This window comes from Fusarium verticillioides, chromosome 11, assembly GCF_000149555.1.
Source record: "Fusarium verticillioides 7600 chromosome 11, whole genome shotgun sequence".
NCBI lineage: Eukaryota > Fungi > Ascomycota > Sordariomycetes > Hypocreales > Nectriaceae > Fusarium > Fusarium verticillioides.
In genome coordinates, this window is record NC_031685.1 from 1,712,341 (window position 1) to 1,737,306 (window position 24,966).

The 24,966-nt window shown below is 48.3% G+C and overlaps 10 protein-coding genes across 11 annotated transcripts; 5 read left to right on the forward strand and 5 right to left on the reverse strand.

The window, feature by feature from the left end:
• Positions 1–235: 235 nt before the first annotated feature.
• Positions 236–1,915, reverse strand: FVEG_10583 (hypothetical protein; the record flags this gene model as incomplete). Its single annotated transcript, XM_018899746.1, has 8 exons — positions 236–597; positions 648–715; positions 759–1,141; positions 1,190–1,257; positions 1,308–1,344; positions 1,395–1,579; positions 1,637–1,769; positions 1,823–1,915. 8 exons carry the CDS (start codon positions 1,913–1,915, stop codon positions 236–238), a joined length of 1,329 nt encoding a protein of 442 aa, XP_018757871.1.
• A 1,247-nt stretch (positions 1,916–3,162) lies between these two features.
• On the forward strand, positions 3,163–4,565 carry FVEG_10582 (hypothetical protein; the record flags this gene model as incomplete). The annotated part of the gene is made up of 3 exons (XM_018899745.1): positions 3,163–3,964; positions 4,014–4,188; positions 4,235–4,565. The coding sequence occupies 3 exons, from the start codon at positions 3,163–3,165 to the stop codon at positions 4,563–4,565; spliced, it is 1,308 nt and encodes a 435-aa protein (XP_018757870.1).
• On the reverse strand, positions 4,137–6,905 carry FVEG_10581 (hypothetical protein; the record flags this gene model as incomplete). Of its 2 annotated transcripts, XM_018899743.1 has the most annotated exons (9): positions 4,137–4,758; positions 4,805–5,123; positions 5,173–5,645; positions 5,692–6,158; positions 6,212–6,421; positions 6,474–6,489; positions 6,544–6,669; positions 6,717–6,802; positions 6,850–6,905. In XM_018899743.1, coding segments are annotated over 9 exons (1,894 nt in total), but the record flags the coding sequence as incomplete, so codon positions are not given. The 2 variants fall into 2 exon arrangements, with proteins under 2 accessions (XP_018757868.1, XP_018757869.1); XM_018899744.1 differs by lacking the exon at positions 6,850–6,905 and having other exon boundaries at positions 6,717–6,833.
• Positions 6,906–6,950: 45 nt separating this feature from the next.
• FVEG_10580 (ATPase) lies at positions 6,951–12,663 on the forward strand. Its single transcript, XM_018899742.1, has 11 exons — positions 6,951–8,047; positions 8,100–8,182; positions 8,227–8,682; positions 8,744–9,074; positions 9,125–9,368; positions 9,416–10,011; positions 10,056–10,401; positions 10,577–10,889; positions 10,939–11,555; positions 11,624–12,087; positions 12,136–12,663. The coding sequence occupies exons 1-11, from the start codon at positions 7,581–7,583 to the stop codon at positions 12,560–12,562; spliced, it is 4,344 nt and encodes a 1,447-aa protein (XP_018757867.1). The 5' UTR covers positions 6,951–7,580; the 3' UTR covers positions 12,563–12,663.
• Positions 12,664–12,803: 140 nt separating this feature from the next.
• FVEG_16834 (hypothetical protein) lies at positions 12,804–13,172 on the reverse strand (the record flags this gene model as incomplete). The annotated part of the gene is made up of 2 exons (XM_018906073.1): positions 13,096–13,172; positions 12,804–13,041 (listed from the first exon to the last, which is right to left on the reverse strand). Exons 1-2 carry the CDS (start codon positions 13,131–13,133, stop codon positions 12,804–12,806), a joined length of 276 nt encoding a protein of 91 aa, XP_018757866.1. The 5' UTR covers positions 13,134–13,172.
• Positions 13,173–14,726: 1,554 nt separating this feature from the next.
• Positions 14,727–15,107, forward strand: FVEG_10579 (hypothetical protein; the record flags this gene model as incomplete). Its single annotated transcript, XM_018899741.1, has 1 exon — positions 14,727–15,107. One exon carries the CDS (start codon positions 14,727–14,729, stop codon positions 15,105–15,107), a length of 381 nt encoding a protein of 126 aa, XP_018757865.1.
• A 25-nt stretch (positions 15,108–15,132) lies between these two features.
• FVEG_10578 (hypothetical protein) lies at positions 15,133–17,199 on the reverse strand. The gene is made up of 2 exons (XM_018899740.1): positions 17,111–17,199; positions 15,133–17,063 (listed from the first exon to the last, which is right to left on the reverse strand). The coding sequence occupies exons 1-2, from the start codon at positions 17,185–17,187 to the stop codon at positions 15,413–15,415; spliced, it is 1,728 nt and encodes a 575-aa protein (XP_018757864.1). The 5' UTR covers positions 17,188–17,199; the 3' UTR covers positions 15,133–15,412.
• A 449-nt stretch (positions 17,200–17,648) lies between these two features.
• Positions 17,649–19,005, forward strand: FVEG_10577 (hypothetical protein). Its single transcript, XM_018899739.1, has 3 exons — positions 17,649–18,565; positions 18,625–18,710; positions 18,760–19,005. The coding sequence occupies exons 1-3, from the start codon at positions 17,781–17,783 to the stop codon at positions 18,828–18,830; spliced, it is 942 nt and encodes a 313-aa protein (XP_018757863.1). The 5' UTR covers positions 17,649–17,780; the 3' UTR covers positions 18,831–19,005.
• A 2,666-nt stretch (positions 19,006–21,671) lies between these two features.
• On the forward strand, positions 21,672–22,223 carry FVEG_10576 (hypothetical protein; the record flags this gene model as incomplete). The annotated part of the gene is made up of 1 exon (XM_018899738.1): positions 21,672–22,223. One exon carries the CDS (start codon positions 21,672–21,674, stop codon positions 22,221–22,223), a length of 552 nt encoding a protein of 183 aa, XP_018757862.1.
• An 877-nt stretch (positions 22,224–23,100) lies between these two features.
• FVEG_16833 (hypothetical protein) lies at positions 23,101–23,706 on the reverse strand. Its single transcript, XM_018906072.1, has 3 exons — positions 23,674–23,706; positions 23,477–23,621; positions 23,101–23,425 (listed from the first exon to the last, which is right to left on the reverse strand). Exons 2-3 carry the CDS (start codon positions 23,502–23,504, stop codon positions 23,208–23,210), a joined length of 246 nt encoding a protein of 81 aa, XP_018757861.1. The 5' UTR covers positions 23,505–23,621; positions 23,674–23,706; the 3' UTR covers positions 23,101–23,207.
• Between the last annotated feature and the right edge of the window lie 1,260 nt (positions 23,707–24,966).

The following is a 24,966-nucleotide window of genomic DNA, read 5'->3' on the forward strand; positions in this document are numbered from 1 at the left end:
CAGTTAGTGAAACATTTCCCCGGACGATCGTAGCCATAAACGTGCAAGGCCTAACAATACACTCTGCCCCAACGAACCCTTTTGGTTTAGATTTAGTCACTAGTGCATAACATAATCAACGACAAATAAATGCTCCCAATTCTTCTAAACAAAGCAGTACAGTGAGTCAAGTAGCTCGCAAACTAACTCGGCTTTTCCAGGTCCCATGACATATGACACAAATGATCGACACGATTCATACAGGCTCACACGGAACAGCCGGCCTCCTATCCGTCCACGCAGTCTCCTCGTGGCCCTGCTGCTGGTCCCCTCCCATCTGCGTAAGTTCAATTACCGACGAGTCATCGTGGTGCCGCGAGTACCTTGTCGAGATCTCCGTGTCGATGGTGATTTGCGGCGTGGCGCTGCCCTTTCTGTCGCCAGTTGGCTGCTTTGACTCCTTGGAGATGTTGGCGTAGCTGTTCTTGCTGCGGTTCGTGGACGCGAAGACCTTGGGGAAGACGATGCCAAAGAGGGCGCGGATGGCGGGCATGCAGGCGCAGATTATGCCGACGGGGACTTCAATTGTGCTCCAGTATCCGATTTCGACATAGTCCTCTGTGAAATGTGTTAGAGCGGAAAGTGGGAGGGAAATTGGGGAGATGTACGGGTTACGTTGCTGGTTGTTGCGTAGCTTGCTAGAGATTGAAGACGGACTGCGCTGACAATCGTGACGCTGAGACATTAGCAATAGAATGGCACTCGAGAGGGAAACTCACAAGATACCGACGCTAAACATGAGCATGAGTTGAATTTTCTTCCTCAGCGACATCGACAGCCCGTAAAGCTCCTTCAGCGGGATAACCATCGTGCCAACATCGAGAATGATGTTCAAAATGGCTGCAAACCAGCCCTGGAGGTTGATGTTGTTGCACTTGGCCTTGTACTCCTTGTCCCAGGCTCTCCAAGCGCCGTCAATTGGTCTGCATTGGAAGATGGAAATGAGCTCAAAGGTGATGAAGTATGCGACATTGAGGCCGATGAAGATCCAGCATGCCAGTCGAATATGTTTGCCAGGGAATACCTTCAGATAGAAAAGCAGGATGGAAATCTTTGTGATGGGCAGGGCTCCGAGATAGAGAAGTTCGTCCCAGTAGAACAGCTGGGCGTGTCAGTGACGTGAATGTGGATGATAAACGATGAGACTCACGTAAAGAAAATCAGTGATGTCGTCTGGTTGAACGTTCCATATATCTTTACCCAATCCGACCCGTGAGACTGTCAATCGGTCAGCAGTGAATTGAGACAATTTAAAAGCGTGGGCTTACTCTGCACAGACAAAGCATTGAGCGGTATCATCATAGCCTGTTCAAAGGTGAGCTGCTTGTGTTGAAGAGGGATTTGGTGATGCGTACCACTGCAAGCAGCATGACCCAATCGTCGGCTCCCCATGTTTGCTTCGCGGCAAACACTCTGGCCATTACCCGCAGGCCAAAGCCGATGAGGCCGAGAATAAGGAAGACGATACCGATGACCCATACCAGCGTTGTGCGATCGCGAGACGGCGCGTTGCAGGTATGCTTGGAGTAGCTCTGAGTTACTAAAGAGTCAATCAGTAACCCGGGGGACAGCGTGGGATAGATGAGAACAAACTCACACAAACTCTCTCTCACCGTGCAATTCGCCGCAACGCAAAGCGTGATCTTCTCATTAAGCTCAGCGTTTGTACAGATGCATGTCGTGTTCAGACCACAAGGCGACTTGATCGCCAACTCTTCAATGCAGAGAGCCTAGGCACAAGTTAGCCAACTGTATCTCGACGGCGGTAAAAAGCTTCACCTACACCACAAGTTGGAGGCTCTTCGGGCGCCGCGGCGGCCGATACACCAAGCTGAAATAAAGCCAGCACTAGTGCCAGCGAACCAAGGAGCTTCATTACCAACCCGGATCAAAAAGACCATAAACGGTATGGGCAGCTCGGAGCGAAGAATGACAGAAGAAGAAGAGAGACCAAAACAGGTCGGGAACGCCGGGCGGATTCGTCCCTTTCAAATCATCAACGTACGTGCAGAGAGGACAACAACAACAGCAATGATGAGGAATTGTTTCGGGCCAGGATATCCTGGTGATCAGCACCGAGCCAAAGAGCCGGTTCTGCTATGGATGTTTGTCTGCCTGGATGAATGTTATGTTGCTCTGAACGATGATACTCTGCTCCATGAACAGCTCGCAAGCTAGTCGGCAATCTCAACACAGGAACCCGGCGAATAGTCCAAATCCACTGGGAACAACCTCACTAGCGAGAGAACACTTGCTCTGGAATACTACACTGTCAGCCCGGTTTTTTTGCCCTTTCTTCCAGAGCAGGGGATGCCAGGCGATCAACAGAGCGATAATTTGGTGGGGGGTAAGGGTATCCTTGCGTTCTGTCTAGAGGGATTTGAACCCCTGGTGAAAAGTTGTGACCAGGATCTACTGGTTCCTTTACGCCGGGTCAAATGCCAAGTGTCGCTTGCGCGAGACAGCGATTTGGATCCTTCCTGTCAGAATTGACCTGCATGCTGAACATGTCACGACTCGCGACAGCTGTCAGACAGACAATTTACGCTGACTCGGGTTTTTCTTCGCACAAACTTGTACTGCACAGACCGGCCGGACTACTCGTATAGACTTGCGCTTACCCATCCGAGACACACAAAAATGTCGTGCGTTATTTTAACTTTCCCTCCAAAGTCGGCACTTCACAAAAACTTATCTCCATTCATAAACGCAGCGTCACATCGGGGAACTCAAAGCAGAAAAACGTGAAACGCCCGCCCAATGCCCTTTAGGCAAAGTCTTTCTTCAACGGGCATTGGTTGCCTGATTCGACCTAAGTGATGTGTTTCACTCAACTACCGAAAGTGGCTGTCTTTCCCGCCTACCGGCATACACGTCCCGGTTCCGTGGTTTGTCTATAGCCCTGGTTATGGCGGATACTCGGATTATGCAACCTGTCAGGAGAGGGGGGAAGCAGATCTTAATATCGACGGGACGGAATATGATTGCGCAATAAGGGTAGATAGGGAACAAGATAGCTGGCCAAACATATCGTATGTTTTTCCAATCCTCTCGGCATTTCTTTTACATACTTTTCTTCACACTCCTTTTTGGTACGCTCATTTACTAGACTAGCTGCTCATCATGCAGTGGCATCACTTTCTTTCAATTTTTCTCTGCGTAGGGGTGTATGGCTTCCCATCATACCTCGAAGGTCCTGTCGGAAAGGTCGTTTCCGAACGACTCTCTAGCAAAGTGAACGATGCAGTTCGAAGTCATGATAAGAAACGTTCGCTTGGTCTCGCGAGCAAGCCAATCAAAGTAACTGGCGAGCATGAATTTATTCCACCGAACTTTGAGAAGGGTGATCAACGAGGTCCTTGTCCTGGTCTCAATGCCTTGGCGAATCATGGATACATCAGCCGCAAGGGCGTTACAAGCCTCGTCGAGGTAGCGGCTGCCATCAATCAGGTGTATGGAATGGGAGTAGACCTGGCTACCATCTTGGCGACAATGGGTACAGTCTTTGTCGGAAACCCTCTATCGCTCGACCCAGGCTTCTCCATCGGCGCCACCGCCAGTGGCTCGCAGAATATTCTGGGTAACCTCTTCGGGCTGCTGGGAACGCCACGAGGTCTGAACGGTTCACACAATATCATTGAAGGTGATTCGTCCAACACCCGTGATGACCTGTACGTCACTGGAGATGCATCCACCATGGATATGAAGTTATTCCAGTCGCTCTACGACTCGGCTTCTAAGGAGGGTACTTATGACTTTGACGCTTTTGCAAAGAGAGCCAAGACCCGATTCCATGAGACTGTCGCTACGAATCCCAACTTTTACTATGGGCCTTTCACGGGGATGATTGCGAGAAATGCGGGATACTTCTTTGCCTGCCGATTGCTTTCGAACCATACTGTTGGAAGCACTGAGGACATTATGGGTAAGTAAGCTGCCTCGGAACTGACCGTCAATTTGCTGATAATTGGCAGATATTGGAACATTGAAGAGCTTCTTTGCTGTCACAGAAAAGGACGGAAAGCTTGTGTATAAGCGCGGCCACGAGAGAATCCCTGAGAACTGGTACCGTAGATCAATTGACTACGGTCTCATCGGCCTCAACTTGGATCTTCTCAACCTGATTACCAAGTACCCTGAGCTCGGAAGGCAAGTTAGCCCATGCAAACACAAAGGTATACGCTAACAAATACAGCATCGGAGGTAACATGGGAGAAATCAACAGCTACGCCGGTGTCGACGTAAGTAACATCACGGGTGGAGTCCTCAACCTCACCAAGCTCCTCGAGGGGAATAACCTGCTCTGCTTCGTCTTTGAGATTGTCAAGACCGTTGCGCCAAACTCTCTCTCAACTCTGTTCTCAATCATCGCAACTCCTCTCGAACTCATCACCGACGCTCTCGGATCTGCAGTCTTGAACCTCGCTTGCCCGGCCTTCAAGGACTTGACTGTCGGTGGAACAGACTTTGAGGATGGAATCAAGAAGAAGTTCCCTGGTGCTAGCCTGGGCTCATCTGTTATCTAATCTCTGATCATCCAACACCTCGCCAGTCCAGCTCTACCTTCGCAGATTACTCTTACATAATACTATTAAAAAGATTCATCACATCTATACCGTACAATGGATCGTTTCCACTATCCCAGAGACTTTCTATCGGTGCATAAATAGGATCCATCAGTGACGTAGAGTTAAGCACTGTAGTCTGAGCCATCTCGAACTACATTCGTTAGAAATAGAAAGCAGGTGTTGAGATATCAGCTTACCTCTTGCTCGAGACTTTGGCTCACTTCAGTACAAGATTCGACCATTGAGACATTAGGATCCGCGGAGGAAGTAATATTTTGGGGTCCTTTGTGTGAATCCTGGCTGTCGCACTGATTGATGTACTCGCGCGCGATATATGTGAACTCGCTGATAAGCGAGCCGGGCAACGTTCCTCCACTCGCAAACTCAAGGCGACTAAAATGTCCACCTGCGATATTGAGTAAAGCGAGATTGCTTCTCGTGTCTGGAGACTTCGGATTGCTGATGACGTGGTCAAAAAGAAGAAAGAGAGCACACAAGGGGATAGCTGCGATGATCCTAAAATTAGTCAGTATATAGGGTGGCCCAGCTTATTATTTGAACTGACCATAGTGGTGTCGATGGCTCAACGTCAACGTATGTAACAATCTCGAGTACAGAACGAGAGACTTCTATGAGTTGTTCACTATGACTTGTCTTGCCCGTTCCGCTGCCCTGAGAACTGTCGATTTGAAGCCTGCTTCGGAGCAAGATGAGTTTAAGACTGTAGTAGAGATAGTTGATCCAGATCCCAACTGTCCCGTGCACAGGCCTCCGGAGAGAATTGGATTGCGACGGGTACCCCGGACGAAATTCCTCAGCGATAGATGCCCTCCACTGCTCAAGGTCCTCGAGCAATTGATCAATGGTCATCAGAAAGTACTGCGATCCCCTGTGGCATACCCCAGGGCAGAAGAGAGTATTCATCGCCCGTGATAAGAGACGGCTTTGCTGAGCGAGTATGTACGTCCAGTTCAGGCCACCAAGGTGGGTTTCAGGTATGTAGGGCATAGGTGCAATAATATTGGCGTCGATGATGGCCTATGAAAATGAGCCAGAGGACCACGAGCGTTAAAGGATGACCTACCGAAGGGCGGCCAAAGTGGAAGCTCATTATCTTCTCTATCACGTAAACGACCCAGAATACCCTATAGAACGCCTTCGCAGAGGGGCCTTTACAAAGAGAAGGTGCTAGATCTTGAGCCATACGCGCCATTTCCGTCATGATACTATGCTCAATGGATATACACGGTACACCGAGACAGTACACCGCAATGGTTGTTATTGCCTGAAGAGCGACCAACGAGTTCTTGGCCTTGGGGAGGTCTGGCACCTTGGCTAATGCGACGGAGAGCAATTCCCATGCCCTTCCCTTCCCAGGCTCAAAGCTACCGCCACCGTCGTGTAGACTACCGAGAGCGAGGACGGAGTGATACAGAGCAGAAAAAGATGGGTCGTTAATGAGAATTGTGCTTAGGTCAGGGCTCGCGGCGGTGGAGTCGAATGTGTCGCGATCTAGATAAGGGAAGAGAGGATGAACTTGTTCGTAGTATACTGTAGTGAATTAGTTTAGCTCAACCCACTTGATATCAGCGCAGATGACATACTGGTGATGTATTTTGCAGCAGATAAATAATTCATCGATGGAAGGGCTAGCTCAGGTATGTGCTCAGGTGAGGTACTGGTAGTTATTCTTGCCCTGCTGTTGATGACTGAAGACATTCGCCGGATAAGGTCATTGACTTTGTTGTTCTGAAGCTTGGCCGAGAGCATCTCGAGTCTACTGTCGGAGAAGAACGTGACACTGTGAGTTCCGCCTGTGAATTATGAGTGAACGCTGAGGATGATCGGAAGAAATTGAAAACCTACTCAAGAGACCGATTCCCTATTTTCAGGTCAGTCTTGAACAGCGACTTCAAAACGTCAGCATGTTACTCACCTTTAGTGAAAATCGTTCATCAGCATTTGGGACGTCTGTCGATGATGACCCGAACAAGATGCGATCTATGAAGAGGTCATTTGGTACAGGATGAAAGGCGGCATCCCGCTTCGAATCTGCATCATGCTAGACAGGTTAGTTCACATTCAGAGTAAGAATTCACCAAGATATACCGTAGGTTTCTGCCCAGCAGGGCTGCCATCATTAATTTTAATATTTGGCGACTCTTCGCTGGTAGTAAGTAGTAAATTTCGATTGACTGTCATGTGTTAAACATGATAAAAACTTACGATGGATGAGACGTACCGTTCTTCCGGAACGGGATTTTGCGCGTCCCGAATCGACAAGTCACACTTCGCATCTATGCACGTCAATTCCAGTCCCACCTTGCGGCTGAAATCCACTCACCGTACAACTCTGGCACGGCGGAGGGTAACCTGCACAATCAGCCTCAAATTCTACACCAAGCCCAAGCCAGTCACTAACCGGAACAGCGGATCTTTCTAGCCTTGCAGGAATCACAAGCTTTGGAGGTGAGGGTGCTCCGGAGTCGACATTCGGAAAGAGGCGGAGTCGGCGGCATTTTGGAAGGGTCCGGTCGCGATGGGAGGTGAAAAGAGGCAATGACGGACAAGAGAGACGGCGTTGAGGAAGTTTAAGGGACAAGATGAGGTTGATGTTTCGGCGCCGACATTCCGTGTTGGGTTTAGAGAGAGAGAATAGTGGAGTAGAAAATGGCTTCGTTTGGGTTAGTGCCGGGATTCAAACGGGGTTGCATGTGAAGATTTGATACGAGATTGGGAAAGATCTTTTGAACGGCGTTGAGATATTGTACTGCACATATAGCGCATTGGACATGGCTTGGAACAAATGGAGTCGCGTCTCGGAAACGATCAAGATGTGGGCTCTTGATGACGCCGTCTACAGCTGGCCCATAACCCTTCTTATATGAACCATGCCAGCATCGCATTTTGCATTTCACTACAACCTTCAACACATTCATTCGTTAAGTCCATCGTTCAATCAACACTGTCAAAATGCATGACAATACGCCCCCCTCCACTCCCCATGACACAGAGGCCGACACAACCGTCGAAGAAACCACCGAGCCCGTCTTACAACTCGCCCGCACATTCTCTCTAACTCGTACATTCTCCGCCCTCTCAACCAACATCAACCCGTTCCTCGCGCAAGACTCCCACCTCGACCCCAAGTCCCCAAAGTTTCAACCTGAATCATGGGTCAAGGCTTTGCTTCACGCTTTTTCGAAGGACCCGAGTAAGCATCCGCGCTATACAGCCGGTGTATCCTGGCGCAATCTCAGTGTGCATGGCTTCAGCGATCCGACTGAGTTTCAGAAAGATGTCTTGAATGTTATTTGGAGAAGTCCTCTTGCTGCAATTGATTGGTTTGCGAAGAGGAAGCAGAAGGTTAAGATTATCACGGACTTTGATGGACTTGTCAAGAGCGGAGAGTTGCTGCTTGTATTGGGTCGCCCCGGGAGGTACGCTAAGGACGATTACGACCGTTATTGTGATGCTAACATAATGGCACAGCGGTGTTTCTACTCTTCTCAAAACAATCGCTGGACATACCCACGGACTGCATCTCGACGACTCATCCGAGTTCAACTACCAAGGTACCCTCCTCATTCATCCTATCTCGTATCGTCTAACCCTCTAGGCATCCCCTGGGATCTAATGCACCGCAACTTCAGAGGAGAAGTAATCTATCAAGCCGAAACAGACATCCACTTCCCCCAGCTAACCGTCGGCGACACCCTCCTCTTCGCCGCTCTCGCCCGCACGCCCCAACATATCATCGCCAACATATCCCGCCACGTCTACGCAGAGCATATGAGAGACGCTGTCATGGCCATGCTTGGTATCTCCAACACGCTCAACACTAAGGTCGGCGATGACTTTATTAGAGGTGTTAGTGGAGGTGAGAGGAAGAGGGTTAGTATCGCGGAGGCGGTTCTGAACCAGAGCGCTATTCAGTGCTGGGATAATAGCACGAGGGGATTGGATAGTGCGACGTCGTTGGAGTTTGTGAGGAAGTTGAGGCTTGGTACGAAGCTTGGTGGTGCGAGTGCGATTGTTGCGATGTATCAGGCCAGCCAGGCCGCCTATGATGCAAGTATTCCCTGGGACCAACTCCCATCCGATATACTAACGAGATTCTTAGGAATTTGATAAAGTACTACTCCTCTACGAAGGTCGCCAAATCTTCTTCGGCCCAACAAGCGAAGCCACACAATACTTTACCACCATGGGCTTTGAATGTCCTCAACGCCAAACAGCCGCCGACTTCCTAACATCCCTCACAAATCCCGACGAGCGAATTGTAAGACCTGGCTTTGAGAACAAAGTGCCTCGCAGTCCTGATGAATTCGCCGACGAGTGGAGGATGAGCCAGCACAGGGCTTCCCTTCTCAACGACATCGCTGCGTTTGAGATCCAGTATCCTCTTGATGGTAAACAAGTCGAGACACTGAAGGGTATCAGGAGGGTTCAGAAGGCCAAGTTCACGTTCGTCACCTTCAATCAGCAAGCCACCGAGATATTAACATCTTTTGTAGATCTGACAAGAGCCCTTTTACAATCTCGATCCCAATGCAGATCCGTTTATGTATTGGTCGAGGTGTCAAGAGACTTCTCGGCGACAAGACCTTTTTCGTGGTTACTATTGCAGTCAACTTCGTCATGTCGCTTGTTCTTGGTAGTGTTTACTTTAACTTGCCCAGCACGGCTGAGGCTATGAACCAACGAGCCTCTGTAATCTTCTTCGCTATTCTGTACAACGGCCTTAGCAGTGCTCTGGAAGTATGTTGGCTACTTGACCTTACTTATTCTTACTGACGGCGGCCTAGATCCTCGCTCTCTACGTCCAACGACCGATCGTCGAGAAACACGCAAGATACGCTCTATACCGCCCTCTCTCCGAGTCCGTCTCCTCCATCATTTGCGATTTACCGTCCAAGATCATCTCAACACTCGCCTTCAACATTCCGCTGTACTTCATGGTGCACCTCCGTCGTGATACCTCAGCTTTCTTCATTTTTCTCCTCTTCGGCTTCACCACTACGATGACAATGTCCATGATCCTTCGCACCATTGCCCAGTCGTCCAAGACAGTGCATCAAGCCCTCGTCCCCGCTGCCGTCTTCATCATCGGCTTGGTCATCTACGCTGGATTCGTCCTCCCGATTCGAAGCATGAAGGGTTGGCTTAGATGGATCAACTACGTCAACCCAATTGCCTACGCTTACGAGTCCCTCATCGCGAATGAGTTTTCGGGGAGGTCGTTCGGATGTCAGACCATGATACCTTCTGGGCCAGGGTATGAGAATATCGAGCCGACGCAGCGGACCTGTTCTGTTGCTGGTGCCCTGCCAGGACGCGACTTTATCGACGGTGATTTTTTCATTGGGACTGTTTACAAGTACCACTACTCACACCTTTGGAGGTACGTTACGACACTTATTCTCTAGGCATCCCTAACAAGGTCAGGAACTACGGCATCCTGGTTGCTTTTATCATCTTCTTTACCTTCACTTATCTCTTCGCGGCAGAGTACTTCTCATCCGAAGCTTCCAAGGGTGAGGTCCTGGTATTCCGCAAGGCTCAGAAGACTCAACCCAAAGAGACATCCGATGAAGAAGCCGCCACTTCCAACTTCCAGCCTCCAAGAGCGACGAGCGACGACACCATCCACCCATCGATCGAGAAAGCACCAAGCTCTTCTACCTTTTGCTGGAGGAGTGTCTGCTATGATGTGAAGGTCAAAGGCGACACGCGACGTATTCTCTCGGACGTTAATGGTTGGGTTCAGCCTGGAAAGTTGACTGCTTTGATGGTAAGTGACATGGGGAGGCAAAACCTAGGACCTTTGTCCTAAAGGTCGAAGACAGTTAGGCAATCTTGACTAAGCTTAAGGACTCTTTACTGAGTTTATCTGAGCATCCTCTTCTGAAGTCTTGTCTTTTCTTGGGTAGTTTACACTGAGCACAGACATTGGCTAACATTCTTAGGGTGCCACCGGAGCCGGCAAGACCACGCTGCTCGACGTTTTGGCTGATCGGGTGACCATGGGCGTCATCACGGGCGATATCCTTGTTAATGGACTATCACGCGGCAAGTCATTCCAGAGAACCACGGGATACGTGCAGCAGCAGGATATTCACCTCGAGACATCTACCGTTAGAGAAGCCCTCCGTTTCAGTGCCGTTCTAAGACAGCCGACTGCTGTTTCTATTCAGGAAAAGGTCGACTATGTTGAAGAGGTGATTAACCTGCTAGAAATGGGCCCTTATGCAAATGCTGTCATAGGAGTTCCGGGTAAAGGTATGTCACTCTGCCAATCTACAGCTGTTGCACAAGACTGACAATTCAGGTCTCAACGTTGAGCAAAGGAAGCGTCTTTCCATTGGCGTCGAGCTAGTCGCCAAACCCGAAGCCCTTATCTTTCTCGACGAACCTACCTCCGGTCTCGACAGTCAAACAGCATGGGCAATCGTGTCTCTACTTAAGAAGCTCGCAGACCACGGGCTAGCTATCCTATGCACCATTCACCAACCATCCGGCATCATCTTTCAGCAATTCGACCGACTGCTACTTTTGGCGAAGGGTGGTAAGACTGTTTATTTTGGAGACATCGGTGAGAATGCCACTACCCTAACGGGGTACTTTGAGAGGCATGGTGCTATCCGTTGCCGACCGGAAGAGAATCCGGCTGAGTGGATGCTACTCGTCATCGGTGCTGCACCGGGTGCTCATACGGATCGTGACTGGGTTGAGACCTGGAAAGAGAGTTCTGACTTCCAGCGTGTCCAGAAGGAGCTTGACAACATGACTCGGTCTAGACATGTCTCTAGCGAAACGGACGCAGAGGATACCTCTTACGCTGCTTCGGTTTCGCAGCAGTTCCTGGCTTGTACCCAGCGCGTTGCCCAGCAATACTGGCGAACGCCGACTTACATATACTCCAAACTATCACTTTGCTTTATCACCGTAAGTCACATACCAACTTTTACAATTATCTAAAAATATCTAAAAACATTTACTAACTTATATCTCAGAGTCTCTTCATCGGCCTCTCCTTCCAGAACTCCCCACTGTCTCTCCAAGGTCTCCAGAACCAACTCTTCTCAATCTTCATGCTCCTCGTGATCTTCGCGTTCCTAACCTACCAAACAATGCCCGGCTTCGTCACCCAACGCACACTGTACGAAGGACGTGAAAGGTCTTCCAAAACATATGCTTGGTACAACCTTATTCTCGCCAACACAGTCATCGAAATGGCTTGGAACTCTGTGGCGTCTTTGGCGGTCTACTTCCCGTTCTATTTCCTCGTTGGTATGTACGGCAACGGTCGCATCACGGATACGCAGCATGAACGAGGTGCATTTATGTTCCTCTTGACCTGGGCGTTTATGGTTTATGAGGGGACTTTTTCGCACATGGCTGTGGCTGGGGCGCCGACTGCTGAGGTTGGAGCGACACTTGGGCTGTTCCTGTTTATGATGTCCCTTGTGTTTTGCGGGTAAGTCACCTGTTTCCATGATCCTTTCGGCTCCCTAACATTTCACAGTGTTCTCGTTCCATACTCGGGTCTCCCTGGGTTCTGGACCTTCATGTACCGCGTCTCCCCCTTGACATACCTCATCGGTGCCATGATCTCAAATGGCGTTGGTAAGCAAGAAGTAACCTGCTCAGAGATCGAGTTTCTCCAGTTCCAGACTCCGGCAAATCTCACGTGCGGAGAATATGTTGGCCAATTTGTACAAGCGGTCGGAGGCGCCTTGTCCAACCCGGAATCGAACCAGACGTGCCTTTACTGTCCGATTGCTTCGACTGATACATACCTTGGAACTTTAAGTATTCACTATAGTGAGAGATGGAGAAACTTTGGTTTATTGTCGGCTTTTATTGTATTCGATGTGGTTGCGGCTTTAGCGGCGTATTGGATCATCAGGGTCCCCGAGAAGGGCAAACGATTCTTGTTTTGGAAGAAGTAGCGTTTCGCAGGGCATTACTTCTTTTGGATCACCATATTAAAAGGCTGTACATTTATACAGTCGCTTCAACTTAGCACTATTTATAATACCTTTTACTAAGCTTATAAAGACCTAGGCAACTTGGTATAAATTTAGATTACCCTTAGCTAAGTTTATTTTAACACCATTCACCAAGGTCTGATGTGTTCTTCCTCCCCAAGGTCGCCCTCATAAATCTCGGTTGTCCAAGTCCGCCCAAGGTTTAGAGAACAGAAGCAAAGCAATTGGGAACAAGGACTCGGTCCCCAGAATCAATGCTACAATCCGCCTCAGTAAAAGCAGCAGCATCCGGGAGTAGTTCACAAGTTCGCGACTCGACATCAGGTTTCCCTCCTAGTTCCTCACAACGACCACTGAGATTGAACTTGCGCTGAGGCTGCCGGCCAGCGGCAGCGTCGTCGTCAGTGCTAACGCAGAAGCAATCGATAGCCATGACGGTGCTATTTTATATACTGGTCAGTGCTGCAGGATTAAGAGGGAAAGGAGGGACTTGCCTGATGGAAGACAGAAGGGCGATGGTGAAGAACTTCATTTTTGATGAAATTGCTAAGGCCTGCTGAACTTTTGTGAGATGGACTATTACTATGTTAGATATGGCTGAAGGAGTTTAGAGCATTAGGTATTTACCTTGATTTGAGGTTTTCGAAACCTGAAAAATAGTAAATTGACTTGATAGGAATGTCGATGAACAGATGGTCGATGATGATATTTCTTTATTATAGTAGAGGAATCAAGCATCTCTTATAGTCAGCTTAAGTCCAGGATCCCACTAACTATATTCACTGCCCATGAATCTTGGGATATAGTCAATTGGGTTTCGCTTCAAGAAGAGAGTCCTTACATATCTGAAACTAGTCAAACGAGTCATTCAAAGTTTATTTTCTCTATTGTTCCACGTCGTCGCGGTCCGAGTCAAGTCTCCGCAGCACTATCATCGAATAATTCCAAGCAAAAGACTGGTTTTGATACTATTACATTCCTAAAAGAGAATGTAATTCGGAGACGATAACGAGGCTAAATTGTTCTGAAACCGCGCCTATGCTATAGGGTCGGAAGGTATAATATCCGAGACGGTGTCACGTTGGCCTCAGAAAAACTCTATTTTCTGCTAAGAGTTTACCACTCACGGATACAGTTGAAGCTAGGACGATAGATCCAAGGCTTCACAATTGACTAGAGAAAGAGAATTGGGAGTCTAAGCAAGAATTTTCAGGACGTTTTTATTTTATATACGAAAAGTTCAATGGTTACGTCACTCTTACAGGTTACTAAAGCTCGCAGAAGTGAGTCGTTCATCGACCCATCCTTGCTTCATTGTCAAGTCAACAGTCTGATAATCTTAAATTGACAATCACCTTTACTTCTCTATACTCAGACGTTAAGACAAAAACATCTTTGACGAATGAAGTTCTGCGATGCCCTCTAATACATCGCCAACTTGAGGGGTAGATTGCCAAGATCGCCGAAACCAGTCTTGGCAAATATGAAGGAGAAGCAGTCTTATGACTAAACCAGATTTCCCAATCTGATATTTTGACTTTTCATGAGACCGCAGTGCCGTTCGTTTCACCTCGATGCATAATTCTAAGCTTAACCTGGATCGGCCCAATTAGGTTAATAATACCGCTGTCAAAAGCTCATACGCGATTGAGTTACTACATTTGCTCGATATATTGTTAGAGATTCTGGATAGCCAGATTTCACTGTAAACTTTAATCCTGTAAACGCACCATTTCTTCAGAGTGTTGATACGGGTAAGGGACAATCCGGTGGTTCACGATCCGATCAGGAGACGCGACAACGGAATCTTTCATGACTCGCCAAACCGACTGCTGCATGCTTTGGGGATAGCCATTTTCTTGGTCTTCATGCGGCAGAGATAGAGTTCTTAATGTACTTGTTCAATGACTATCTATCCATAGCACTCGCAAGTAATTCATGTATAAAGACAATCTTCTCGCCATCAATAATCCAACATCATTCTCAACATCTCAACATCAACAATTCCTCCTCCTCACTTCATAAACCATTCTCTTCAGAACAAGCTGGTCTTGAAAATTTCTCTACAAGTATGCCTTAACAACACCACACTCCTACACAAGGCTAACCTCGCTAGCATTTCACAATGAAGGCCTCAGTCATCCTAGCCACCCTCCTCAGCACCTCCGCCTGGGCTGGCACCCTCCCCACCAAGCGCCAAAACGCCGCCAACGAAGCCGCCCTGCAGCAAGCCCGCGAAGAATCCGCCGCAGCCATCGAGCGCGGTCAAGGCCGAGGCCGACTTCTTCTCGACGAGGGAAACTGCAGTGAGGCTTGTAACCGCTGCCGTCTTTCGGCTACTACTACCGCTGTAGCTGAAGTATTTGCTTGTGGTACGGCTGCCGTTGCTGTGGACGTTTTGACCGCTGGCGCTGCGGTTTTTCTTGAAGCTGCGGGGTTTGTGTTCTGTGAGGCTGCGGTTATTACTAAACTGAATGAGAAGGAGGAGACTTGTCTCAAGGAGTAGGGGTCAGGAGAAATGGTACAGTTTGGTCGGGATTGGGTTTCCAATTAGTGAAGGATTATAGTAGAGGTAGAGGTATAGAGTAGTCAGCTACTATTTTCAATTGCGCAATAAATCCCGAAGCCTGATCATTATTCTGCAACTCTAGCTCACCAATACTCTCATCAAAACAAATGTTTCCTCTAACATTCCCCATAATTAGACTGTCCCTTCTTATATTAAACACTCAATCTCCGTTAATACAAGCAACAATAATTTTATGTTACTGATTTTGAGATTTGCTCTTTTTCCCGTATAATATTATTGGTTCACCTTATGGCATCGCTAAGTGAAATACTTATCTCCAACCCCTCTTCCCGTCCTATCCACCACTCATCATCAATCTCACCAACCTCAGGGTCCACCCAAGGAATGCCCCTTGGGATCTGTCCCTTTCTATCACGCATATACGCTTCTACGTCTCGGCATCTGTACATCATGACTCTCGTGTATCTTTTCCTCGTATAAGGCGTACATTCCCCATTTTCGCTCTCGGGATCGCTAGCCCAGACTTGGCTGAATCTCTGCTCTTCTGGTATACAAGCCGAACTTTGATCCAGTGTATGTCCTAAAAGGAGCGACTGCTTATCGAAAGTCCCTTCTTCGGCGCCGATTATGGCTGCTACCAAGGACCCTTCCGTCTCCGCGCACCATGGACCTTCTTTTCCACTTTGCAGAATGAGGCTCAAGGCTTTCCGTCGCCAGAAAGGACTTCTGTATTTTTTCGCAGTGAAATACAATGGGTGAATTATACCCATTTCCGGAACGAAAGATGGCAGCTGATCGGAAGCCTTTTGTCTCGGCGCACCTTGGAGGCTTTTGCTGAGCAACAAGGCCCCAATCGATGTGATGATTTCTTCAAACTCCGGACCGTAGCAGTCGTACGCTGTCTCGCGTGGCTCCATGATAGTGGCGGTGTTGACAAGGGCAGCAAGACATTGTGAGCGGAGAACGATGAGCGATTCATGTGATTCAGTATTGGAAGTAGGTGGGATCTCGTTGAGCGATAGCCATTGTTTCAAGTTGGCGAGCTGTCGGCCCTGTTCCATGAGCAGCTCGGGTGGTATGGTTCGGCGACTGGTGTACTTGTATCGGAAGGCCTTAGCCGTAAAATGATAGCTCGAGTGTAAGATCTCGAATAGGGAGCCATCTGGTGGATAAGACTGCAAGATCTCACCCATGACAAATGGTTTCAAAGGAAGGTTTGGGGGATGTGATACGGCGTATGTAGCGACGTGCAGGTCAAGCTTCTTCAAGAGTAACACAAGGCTATCGGTATCAATCACGTCTTGGAGTTGTTTATCAGTCAGTGACATCATGAGAGAGAAAGTGCCATGCAAATGCAAAAGGGCTTTGTTAAGTCTTTGCTGCAAGGCTTCGACAAACCCGAGAAACAGACAGGCAACAACACATGGAATGGGACCATGCGGTAGGGTGATAAGGTCTTGCTGCACCATTCTCAGAGCCTGCGAATAACGCTTTGTGGTTTCGAAACCAGGTCGTGGTGACGTGCCTCTGAGGACATATTCGCTGTATGACGTGCCGAATGCTTCGATGGCGGCGCGCACTGATGGGATGGACTGGGCTAGTTGTGGCACGGTGCGAGACCAGAACGTTTGCTCGACGTTGTTTCTTGCACGACGGGGGCTTTGGGCCAGAACCGTACAACCAAGGTCGACGAAGGGGCTCGAGAGGGTGTATGGGTTGAAAGCGAGCGATCTCAACGTTGAGATGACCGCTGTAGGCGATGGCGATGAGGAGTCTGAGGGCGAAGAAGACGCGGACACAATCGATAAAGTAGTCGATTCAGCGCTATCCGAGTCTGGATATGCACCTCGGGGATACCCTAGGCATTCTCGCTTTGAGATCAAGCACCGCTGACAAGCCGGCTTGCCTTCATCGCACTTGACTCGCCGCGACCTGCACGAGTCAGCACTGCATAACCACCAAGAAAACACGTGTCATACTTGCAGGTGAAACAGCCAAACTTGGACTGTTTGACATTCGTCCTCGTTCTCTTCGGTTTAGCACTCGCATCTGCCATCCTGGCTCACTGAAGACCGAAGAGTCAAGAAAAATGCAAAGACCGAAGGCGTTATAAAAAGTGATCAGCAAATCAGCCCCGTCCCCACGAGGTTGACAGGCAGTCAAACGATGCTAGCGCAAAGTCAAAGACCGAGCGATAACTGGGGCTGAAGTGAGGATAAACCAATTAGAATTAGCCCGGCTTACGATGCTCAGAGAGGCTGAGACAAAGACCGAGGTGAAGGATTCGGTGCCTGAGAGGATTGACCAATTGGAGCAAGAATTGACAAAGATTGGATTTGACCAAGGACGTCATCTTTTATCGTATGCCTAATTTCGGTGACGCGTTTCAGATCCTCAGCTCATTTTCAAATTGCTGTGTTTGTCGACGCTCGGTCTTTTGACCAATCAGAGATGGAGGCTATAGTTGGACATTTCGTGTCAAACTCCGAGATGTGATGGATTTTCGCAAAGGGCCCAGAAGAAAAGGGAACATGAGATGATATATAAGCAACTACTGACTGCAAATCGCAGAAACAATCAATTCTAATTCAACACAACAGTTGAACAACCTCACTCTTTCATATCTCGTCACCAACATCACTTCTCACGATGTCAGATCCACTCATCTGCACTCACGTCTCCAAAGAGTGCCCCATCGAACTTACAACCTACGGCTATCGCCCTAATCTCGGCGGCAACATCTTCCTAGCAGTATTCTTCGGCATCGCTTTCATCACCAACATCGTCCTCGGCATTCGCTTCCGCATCCGCGCTTATGCCATCGTTCTCAGTCTCGGCTGTCTAGCCCAAGTCCTAGGCTATATCGGACGCGTCGGAATGTACTTTCAACCATTCGGCGCGATCCCCTTCCAAGCTCAAATCTGCTGTCTCATCATCGGTCCTGCATTCAACAGCGCAGCTGTGTATCTCATGCTCAAGCATATCGTTGCGCTCTTTGGAGCAAAGTGGTCTGTGCTGCAGCCAAAATGGTATACCATCATCTTCATCACAGCTGATGTTGTGTCATTGGTTTTGCAGGCTGTTGGTGGTGGTATCACTGCGACTTCCGACTTTAGGACGGACCATGATAGGATCGAAATGGGCAACAATATCATGATGGCGGGTATTGCGTTTCAGGTGGTGACGCTGTCAATATTTGCGATACTGGCTACTTTGTTCTGCGTCAGGAGAATGCGAGCTCTCACTACCAATCCTCTTGAGGGCAATTCGCTCCAGGCTTGGCGAACACTTCGGTTTCGGTTGTTTTTGGGTGGACTCACGACTGCGTTTATGGCGATTTATATCCGATGCGTGTATCGCATTGCGGAGATGCGAGGCGGTTGGGGAAACAAGCTCATGCGAGAGCAAATCCCTTTTGTCATCTTTGAGTCTGTGTGAGTATTTTCTTGACTCTGGAATATTCTCGATCGGGTGACTAACGATATGAATGAAGCATGATCCTCATTGCGACTTTGTGCCAGACTATTCTGCATCCTGGGTATTTCTTCCCATGGTTTGCCGATCAGACCCCCAAGCTTGGTAAGATACCTCAGTGAACTATATAAACTGCGAGACTAACAGCTTCAAGATGCTGAGAGCTCTTATACTGAACTATCCATTGTCTCTGGATCACGAATGGGGTTTGAGCGGTCGAAGTAATTGGGCGGAGAAGCAGGAGGGGCTAGACATTTGAGGAATTGGAGGATTTCATCCAGTTACATGTGCAACTAACTGCAAAAGCGCGATTGTTTATAATTGGGCATATCATATTGCTCATGAAATAGGATTACTACTAGATAGACACTTCAGATTCATTTGTAATAGACATTTCCCTACATTGCAACCAGCATTGCATCTTTCACACTTGACAATTCACGATTGAAAAAACGTAGACGAATCAGGTGACTCGATCTCTTCGGGGAGCTAGTATGGAAGGGTGCATCAAGTTACTCGCAATGCCTCACCGCTTTGATCTTGAGGCTACCTCAAGAACTAGAAGGAGGACAAGCTTTGAGAGCAAGAGACAACAACACTCGAGGAGTATTGGCAGTCTACGGGGGTCTCGGAAGGCCAATGCAGCTTTGATTGGTCACCGTTAATGGCTGGGATGGCATGGGTTGTGATCTGATGCGCCAAGCTGCAAGGATCAGTGCCTTTCTATGCCGTGGATGAAAATCATCTAGTATCAGATGAAGATCATTCCCACTAGGCCACACCTATTCAACTCAAAAGGTCTACCTGAATTGGAGGTACTCAAAACTCTCTACCAAAGGTCGTTTGGCATGTTGCCGGTCTATATCACGGTCAAATAGACCAAGCAGATGAGGGGAACCGCAGTCAGACAATCTCACCAATGACGCTTACAAATAATAACAGTTCTCACCAGCGCACGTTCTTGCTAGTCCCGCCACTCCCGAACCATCTCAGAGCTTGTTATAACGCCATTCTGCGATGCTAAGTGCAACTGCCAACCCAACGACCGACGTACTACATCTCACTGCAGGAAGCATGCCACTGTGAAGCACAAAGCCCTATAGGGAAAATGCAATGCTACGTCGCTTGGGATCAAGACCACCAACCTCTTAGTCACAGATTGCCGTCATATCATCTTATCGATACACATTCAATATTATGCATACTATCGCTGCCTTGAGCAACAAACATGCGTCTGACTATATGTCCATCGTCGAATCATTGCACGCAAGTCCATTTGATGCAAGAATTAGCGTTATCTCGCAAGGCAAGATTGAAAAAACGCCATGTTCTTATCAACAGCTGAAAATAAAATGTCCAGTTTTGAAAGAAGGCTGCAGGTTGCCAAGACAGCCACTGAGGGTGAACACATCAGTCCATTTCAATATTTATGCAGCCGAAAACGCCTCTGTTGATGACAAACTTGGCTATGCCAATGATGAATACTTCAATTGGAGTCCATTGCGAGCCAATTGGTATCTCAATCACATTTATCACACAACGTCAAGGCTATTGATGCAGCCGACGCCATTATTGCCAGCGAGGCTGCCTAAAGTAAGCCCAGCGATTTCTCACGCAGATGGTAACCTCACATCACGAGGATAGCAAACATGTCTTACGATATCACTCTTCTCATGCGTTGGCGGAGGGTTATATCCGGCCTCTTCTATGATTCATCTCTGACATAGTCCAATGCATAACCGCAACCAACACTAACAAGACGTTGTTGTTACTGCGTTTTAGCGTCATCGATTTTTCCTGATCGCCCTGATCGGTCATCAGTAGGCTCAGGTACCTTGTCCCGGCCGGCCAATCACCACACCCCTGCAATTGCGCAATCTGACAACTCCCCTCTCTCCCCATATAACAGGTTGTCAGCAGCCACAGTCTATTGGCGGGAGTTTTCTTGGGACGCGGGGCCCGACCTGAAGCTTGCAGATGCAGAGTAAGCCCAACAGGACCGGTCAACGTGTTACAAGGCCTGGACCAGACGTCGAGGTCTTTTGTTTGTGTTTCTGACGCTCACTCACGCAAGGCTGGGATGGAGGTGAGCTTGGATCCTTCGAGGTAACGCTATCAAAAACAAGATTTTGAAAATCTTCTCAAAGCGGAAAACTCTACAGATTGTGTCTCGGAAAATAACGTGCCAAGACGTAGACTCGGAGAGTGTGTGGACCAGGTAAATGGCTGTTGTTATTCTTGGCTCCCAGAGTGTAACGTTGTGTAGCCACCATCTCCGCGTTAAGGCCCGGTACCTGTAAATCCCCCGCAAAACGGTAAAGACGGTAGTGGCCAAGCATATGGCGATTTAGACTACAGTTTCACCATTGTAAATACGAAGTCAAAGCGACCCGTGTAGATAAGATAATCGATCACGCAATCGGGTATGCAGTTCACGCAAGTTCAAGCCCGCGATAGTTCAACCTGTTAAGATAGTACAGAGCTTGTTTCTGCCACTCGTCGAATGAAACGCTCTGATAAGATAGCCTAATATGCGAAGCAACCCTCCAAGCCCAACAGTCAACCGGTAAGCTGACTTATAACAAAATCGCCACAACGGATGGGCTTAACCATATTTCCCGTCCCGCTTCAATAATGGCTGTCGACCTGCATTAAGACTTGTTCATGGCTGCATAAACACGAGCTGACCGGCAGATACGAGCTTATGGCTGAAGATGATTGTTTTGATTGGCAGGTGAGGGTGAGAATATTGAACAACTCAACAAGAGAGGCTTTTCAACATTCGGCCGAGCGGGATTGAGGTTGGGTGTTGGTGAGACGATGAGGCCAACTTGGTTGATGATACGATTGAATATGTGCATCTCGCAATATGTAGTAATTGAGAATCTTATCAGAAGAGGTTGGACAGCAGAAGTGGATGACCTGTATGTAGATGGCTTGTATAAAGAGGGCTTGTGATCTCCTCATTCCAAGACTCACTCAGGCTCAACCACTGGCTCAACTCTCCTCACCACTCTTTCAAGAATATCACCACATCTCCATAGCACCTTCGCTCCAACCGCCAACATGAAGTTCTCAACCTTCATCGCCCCTCTCATCTCAATCCCTCTGGTCTTCGCCAGCCCCAACCCCAACAACGACCACTACCCACCTCCCCCCAAGACCAAGACCGTGACCGCAACAGTCACCCACACCGTCACCAAGCCCATCTACAAGCCCCCGGTAACCAAGACCGAGACTGTCACCAAGAAGTACCCCGTCACCAAGTACGAGACCGAGACCGTCACAAAGTACAAGTGGAAGCCCCCCGTCACCAAGACCGAGTATGTCACAAAGTGGAAGCCCCCCGTGACAAAGTACGTGACCAAGACGGAGACCGACACCATCACCAAGTGGAAGCCTCCCGTCACCAAGTACGTCACCAAGACAAAGACCGACACTATCACGAAGTGGAAGCCTCCTATCATCAAGACAAAGACCGAGACCGAGACCGACACTGTCACCAAGTACAAGTGGAAGCCTGCCATCACCAAGTACAAGACCGAGACTGTTACCAAGACCGTCACCAAGCAACCTTATCCCACTCACCACAAGCCCGGCAAGGACTACAAGGCCTAAGAGATCTGCATCTCTTGTATGGACAGTCTCAGAGGTTCATGTTCTTACCTCTGACTCGTCACTTCTGGCTGCAGTCCTGATGACGAGAACCTGATGACGAGAATTGCCTCAGGCCAGGCTATGATGGATCATGATGCTACACGACACTCCTTAATTATTTAATGTCTTTATTTTGTCACTGTATACGCGCTATCACCACTGCAGGTTGAGCTAGTGGGGAGGGAGCTACCACTTGGTGGCTCCCTTAGGCGATTGGATAAAATTTCTTCTTCAGAACACTCGTTGTATAGTGGACATAGCCGCGGCATGACAGCGACTACAGTTATCTATAGACCTTATATAGCTTGAATGATATTACTGTTTACTGCACTGATGATCCTTTTGGTGAGCTGAAGCTGACCGTGACTGCCTTAAAACCTGATGGATTGTATTGAACTGGTAGAACCCAAAAGCTTTACGCTGGAAATACTTAGCATTCCTCTTAGACCTGTTATCCAGAAATCCCTGCTTTGTCACTAGTCAATCAATTTTAACAGAGGCTGTAAGATTGGCTGACTCTTGTAGGTCGTGTTCTTCTCGACCAACCTGCTCCATTCGTAGTACATCTCAACGTGAACCCTAGTCCCTATATCGAGTCCAAGGTCTTTATTTTCATCCCGTAGTGAAATCAAAAGATCATAAGCTATCCGTCAGCACTTTGATGATTGATGCAATGCAATCATACTTCTCGTAATTGATAGGCCCCAGGCTCACATTTTGCAACCATATTTACTCATGTAAAGCTCTAGTTTGAAACTTTCCTCACTGTACTGTAGCGCTGAGATACATATAACTAAGAAAGTCACTGGGGATCAACCGAAAATATGCACACATCATAGTCAGCAAAATTGCCCCTGAGCCTGCAGGATTGTAATATTGTACGATTGTGATAAATTGCCAAAGTGACATGCCTAACCCAACAGTAATTCCTTCTAATACAGCCACTTATTTCTCGGCTTCCTCTTCCTTATCTTGCCTCAGCTTCTTGATCTGTTCTTCCAGTCGTTGTACTTCCTTCTCAAGTGACTCATTTTGTTCCATCAATTCTAGAATCCACCGATCTCGATCTTCTTCATCCTTCAGTCTCTGGACCTCATTCTGCAGAAAACTTAGATATGTCTTGGCCGCATTATTTGCGTCGATACCGAAATTTGATGTCCTCTCTAACAGGCTTAATATCAGCATGAAGAGCTGGGCCAGGCAATACTACGAACCTTTCGTATTCTCTGTTTCACTCGGCATGTTTGGTGGGATGGTTGGCTTGTAAGATGTGCTGGCTGTGTCTAGTTTCAGGGTCTGAACAGCGTGGCGGCGATATGCTTTTTGAGTCCGCCTCTTTTTACCGTTTCGGTTTTGTGTCTCATCCCATTGGTTAGCATATGATGAACCAACATGATCTGACATCTATCACCAACGCGTCACTGTCTTAGTGCGTGGTATTCGCCTATGGTCTGCAAGTGCCGCTCATTCCCATGTGTCAGGCGGTCCAGGGGCCCAAGCAGTTGGTCTACCTAGCGCGAGGAGCTGAATCATACAGCGCCTGTCAGGCTGAGGATTAAACTTTGGCATGACAGCAAACCCCCACTATTTTCCACTGACGATTCTCCTGTTAGCCGGTTGTAGGTTGGCTGCATGAGTCTATGGAGTGCGGATATGAAATCCCAGACGAGAAACTACAGTCCTTGGTGGGATTATACTGGCAATATCGGCATTGAGATCCCTGTGTTAGTCACCTGCATGAGATAAGGTGCCACCATCACGGCCCAGTGACAATCTGAAATACCTGTCACATATTATCCTTGGAGATCTAAGCGTATCTGGCGAACCCATCTTCGGCCATATCGACTTCTATGACTCAAGCCTCAAAAGGCATGGAGTCGGCTTTGGCATCCTGGATCCATAACATACCCAAACATCGGGAAATGCGGTCCGAAACGTGGCCCAGGATCCGCTTTGGAGTCATCAGCTGCCCTGATAATAAGGAAAACATTTCCCTTAGTGTCCTAGCACCAATCATCGACGATCGTCTCTTGAGCGTTAAGCCCGGGCTGAAGATAAGCTTTGCGCCATCTACCAACGTTGGCCCGTTGTCATTTGTCAATGCCCATGTCGGTCCGGCTGCCCATATGGTCAGGGACTGTGCTTTAATTGAGAGGCGTTTCGGATTAGTCGCAACGCATCTCGCTCCATATTCTTTTGATTGTAAGGGCTAACCCTAGCTTTTATCATCCTCGTTCTTGTGCTTCGAGTCCCACTTCGTCTTTACTAATTACACAGCACAAATCTTGCACCATCTTGGCGCTGACTCGGAGGTGTTGAGTCGGTAGGTCTTTTGAATCAGTTCTAATCTGTCATGAATATGGTTGCGACGTGGAGCATGGGTATGGAGGCCGCTGATGAAGTTTCCAGATCATTCGATTCGAGTTCTCTCCATGTTATTTTCAGCATTATTCTATGCAGCCTAGGTAACTCTTTAGGGTTAGATTGCGAGCGGCAATAGCAGACCAACGCGTGTTGGTGCCACTGCTCGGCATAGATAGTGCAGAATGCTAAAAAACTAACCCTTTAAGCCTTCCCATCCCTCACGACGCGGGTTTTCCAATTCTAAGCCATTGCCTGTTTCCATAATGTTTACTGTACCACCGAACAGGCTTGGTAATGGAGCTATTGCAGACGCAGACTACCTGAATCGCGCGACCTAGTT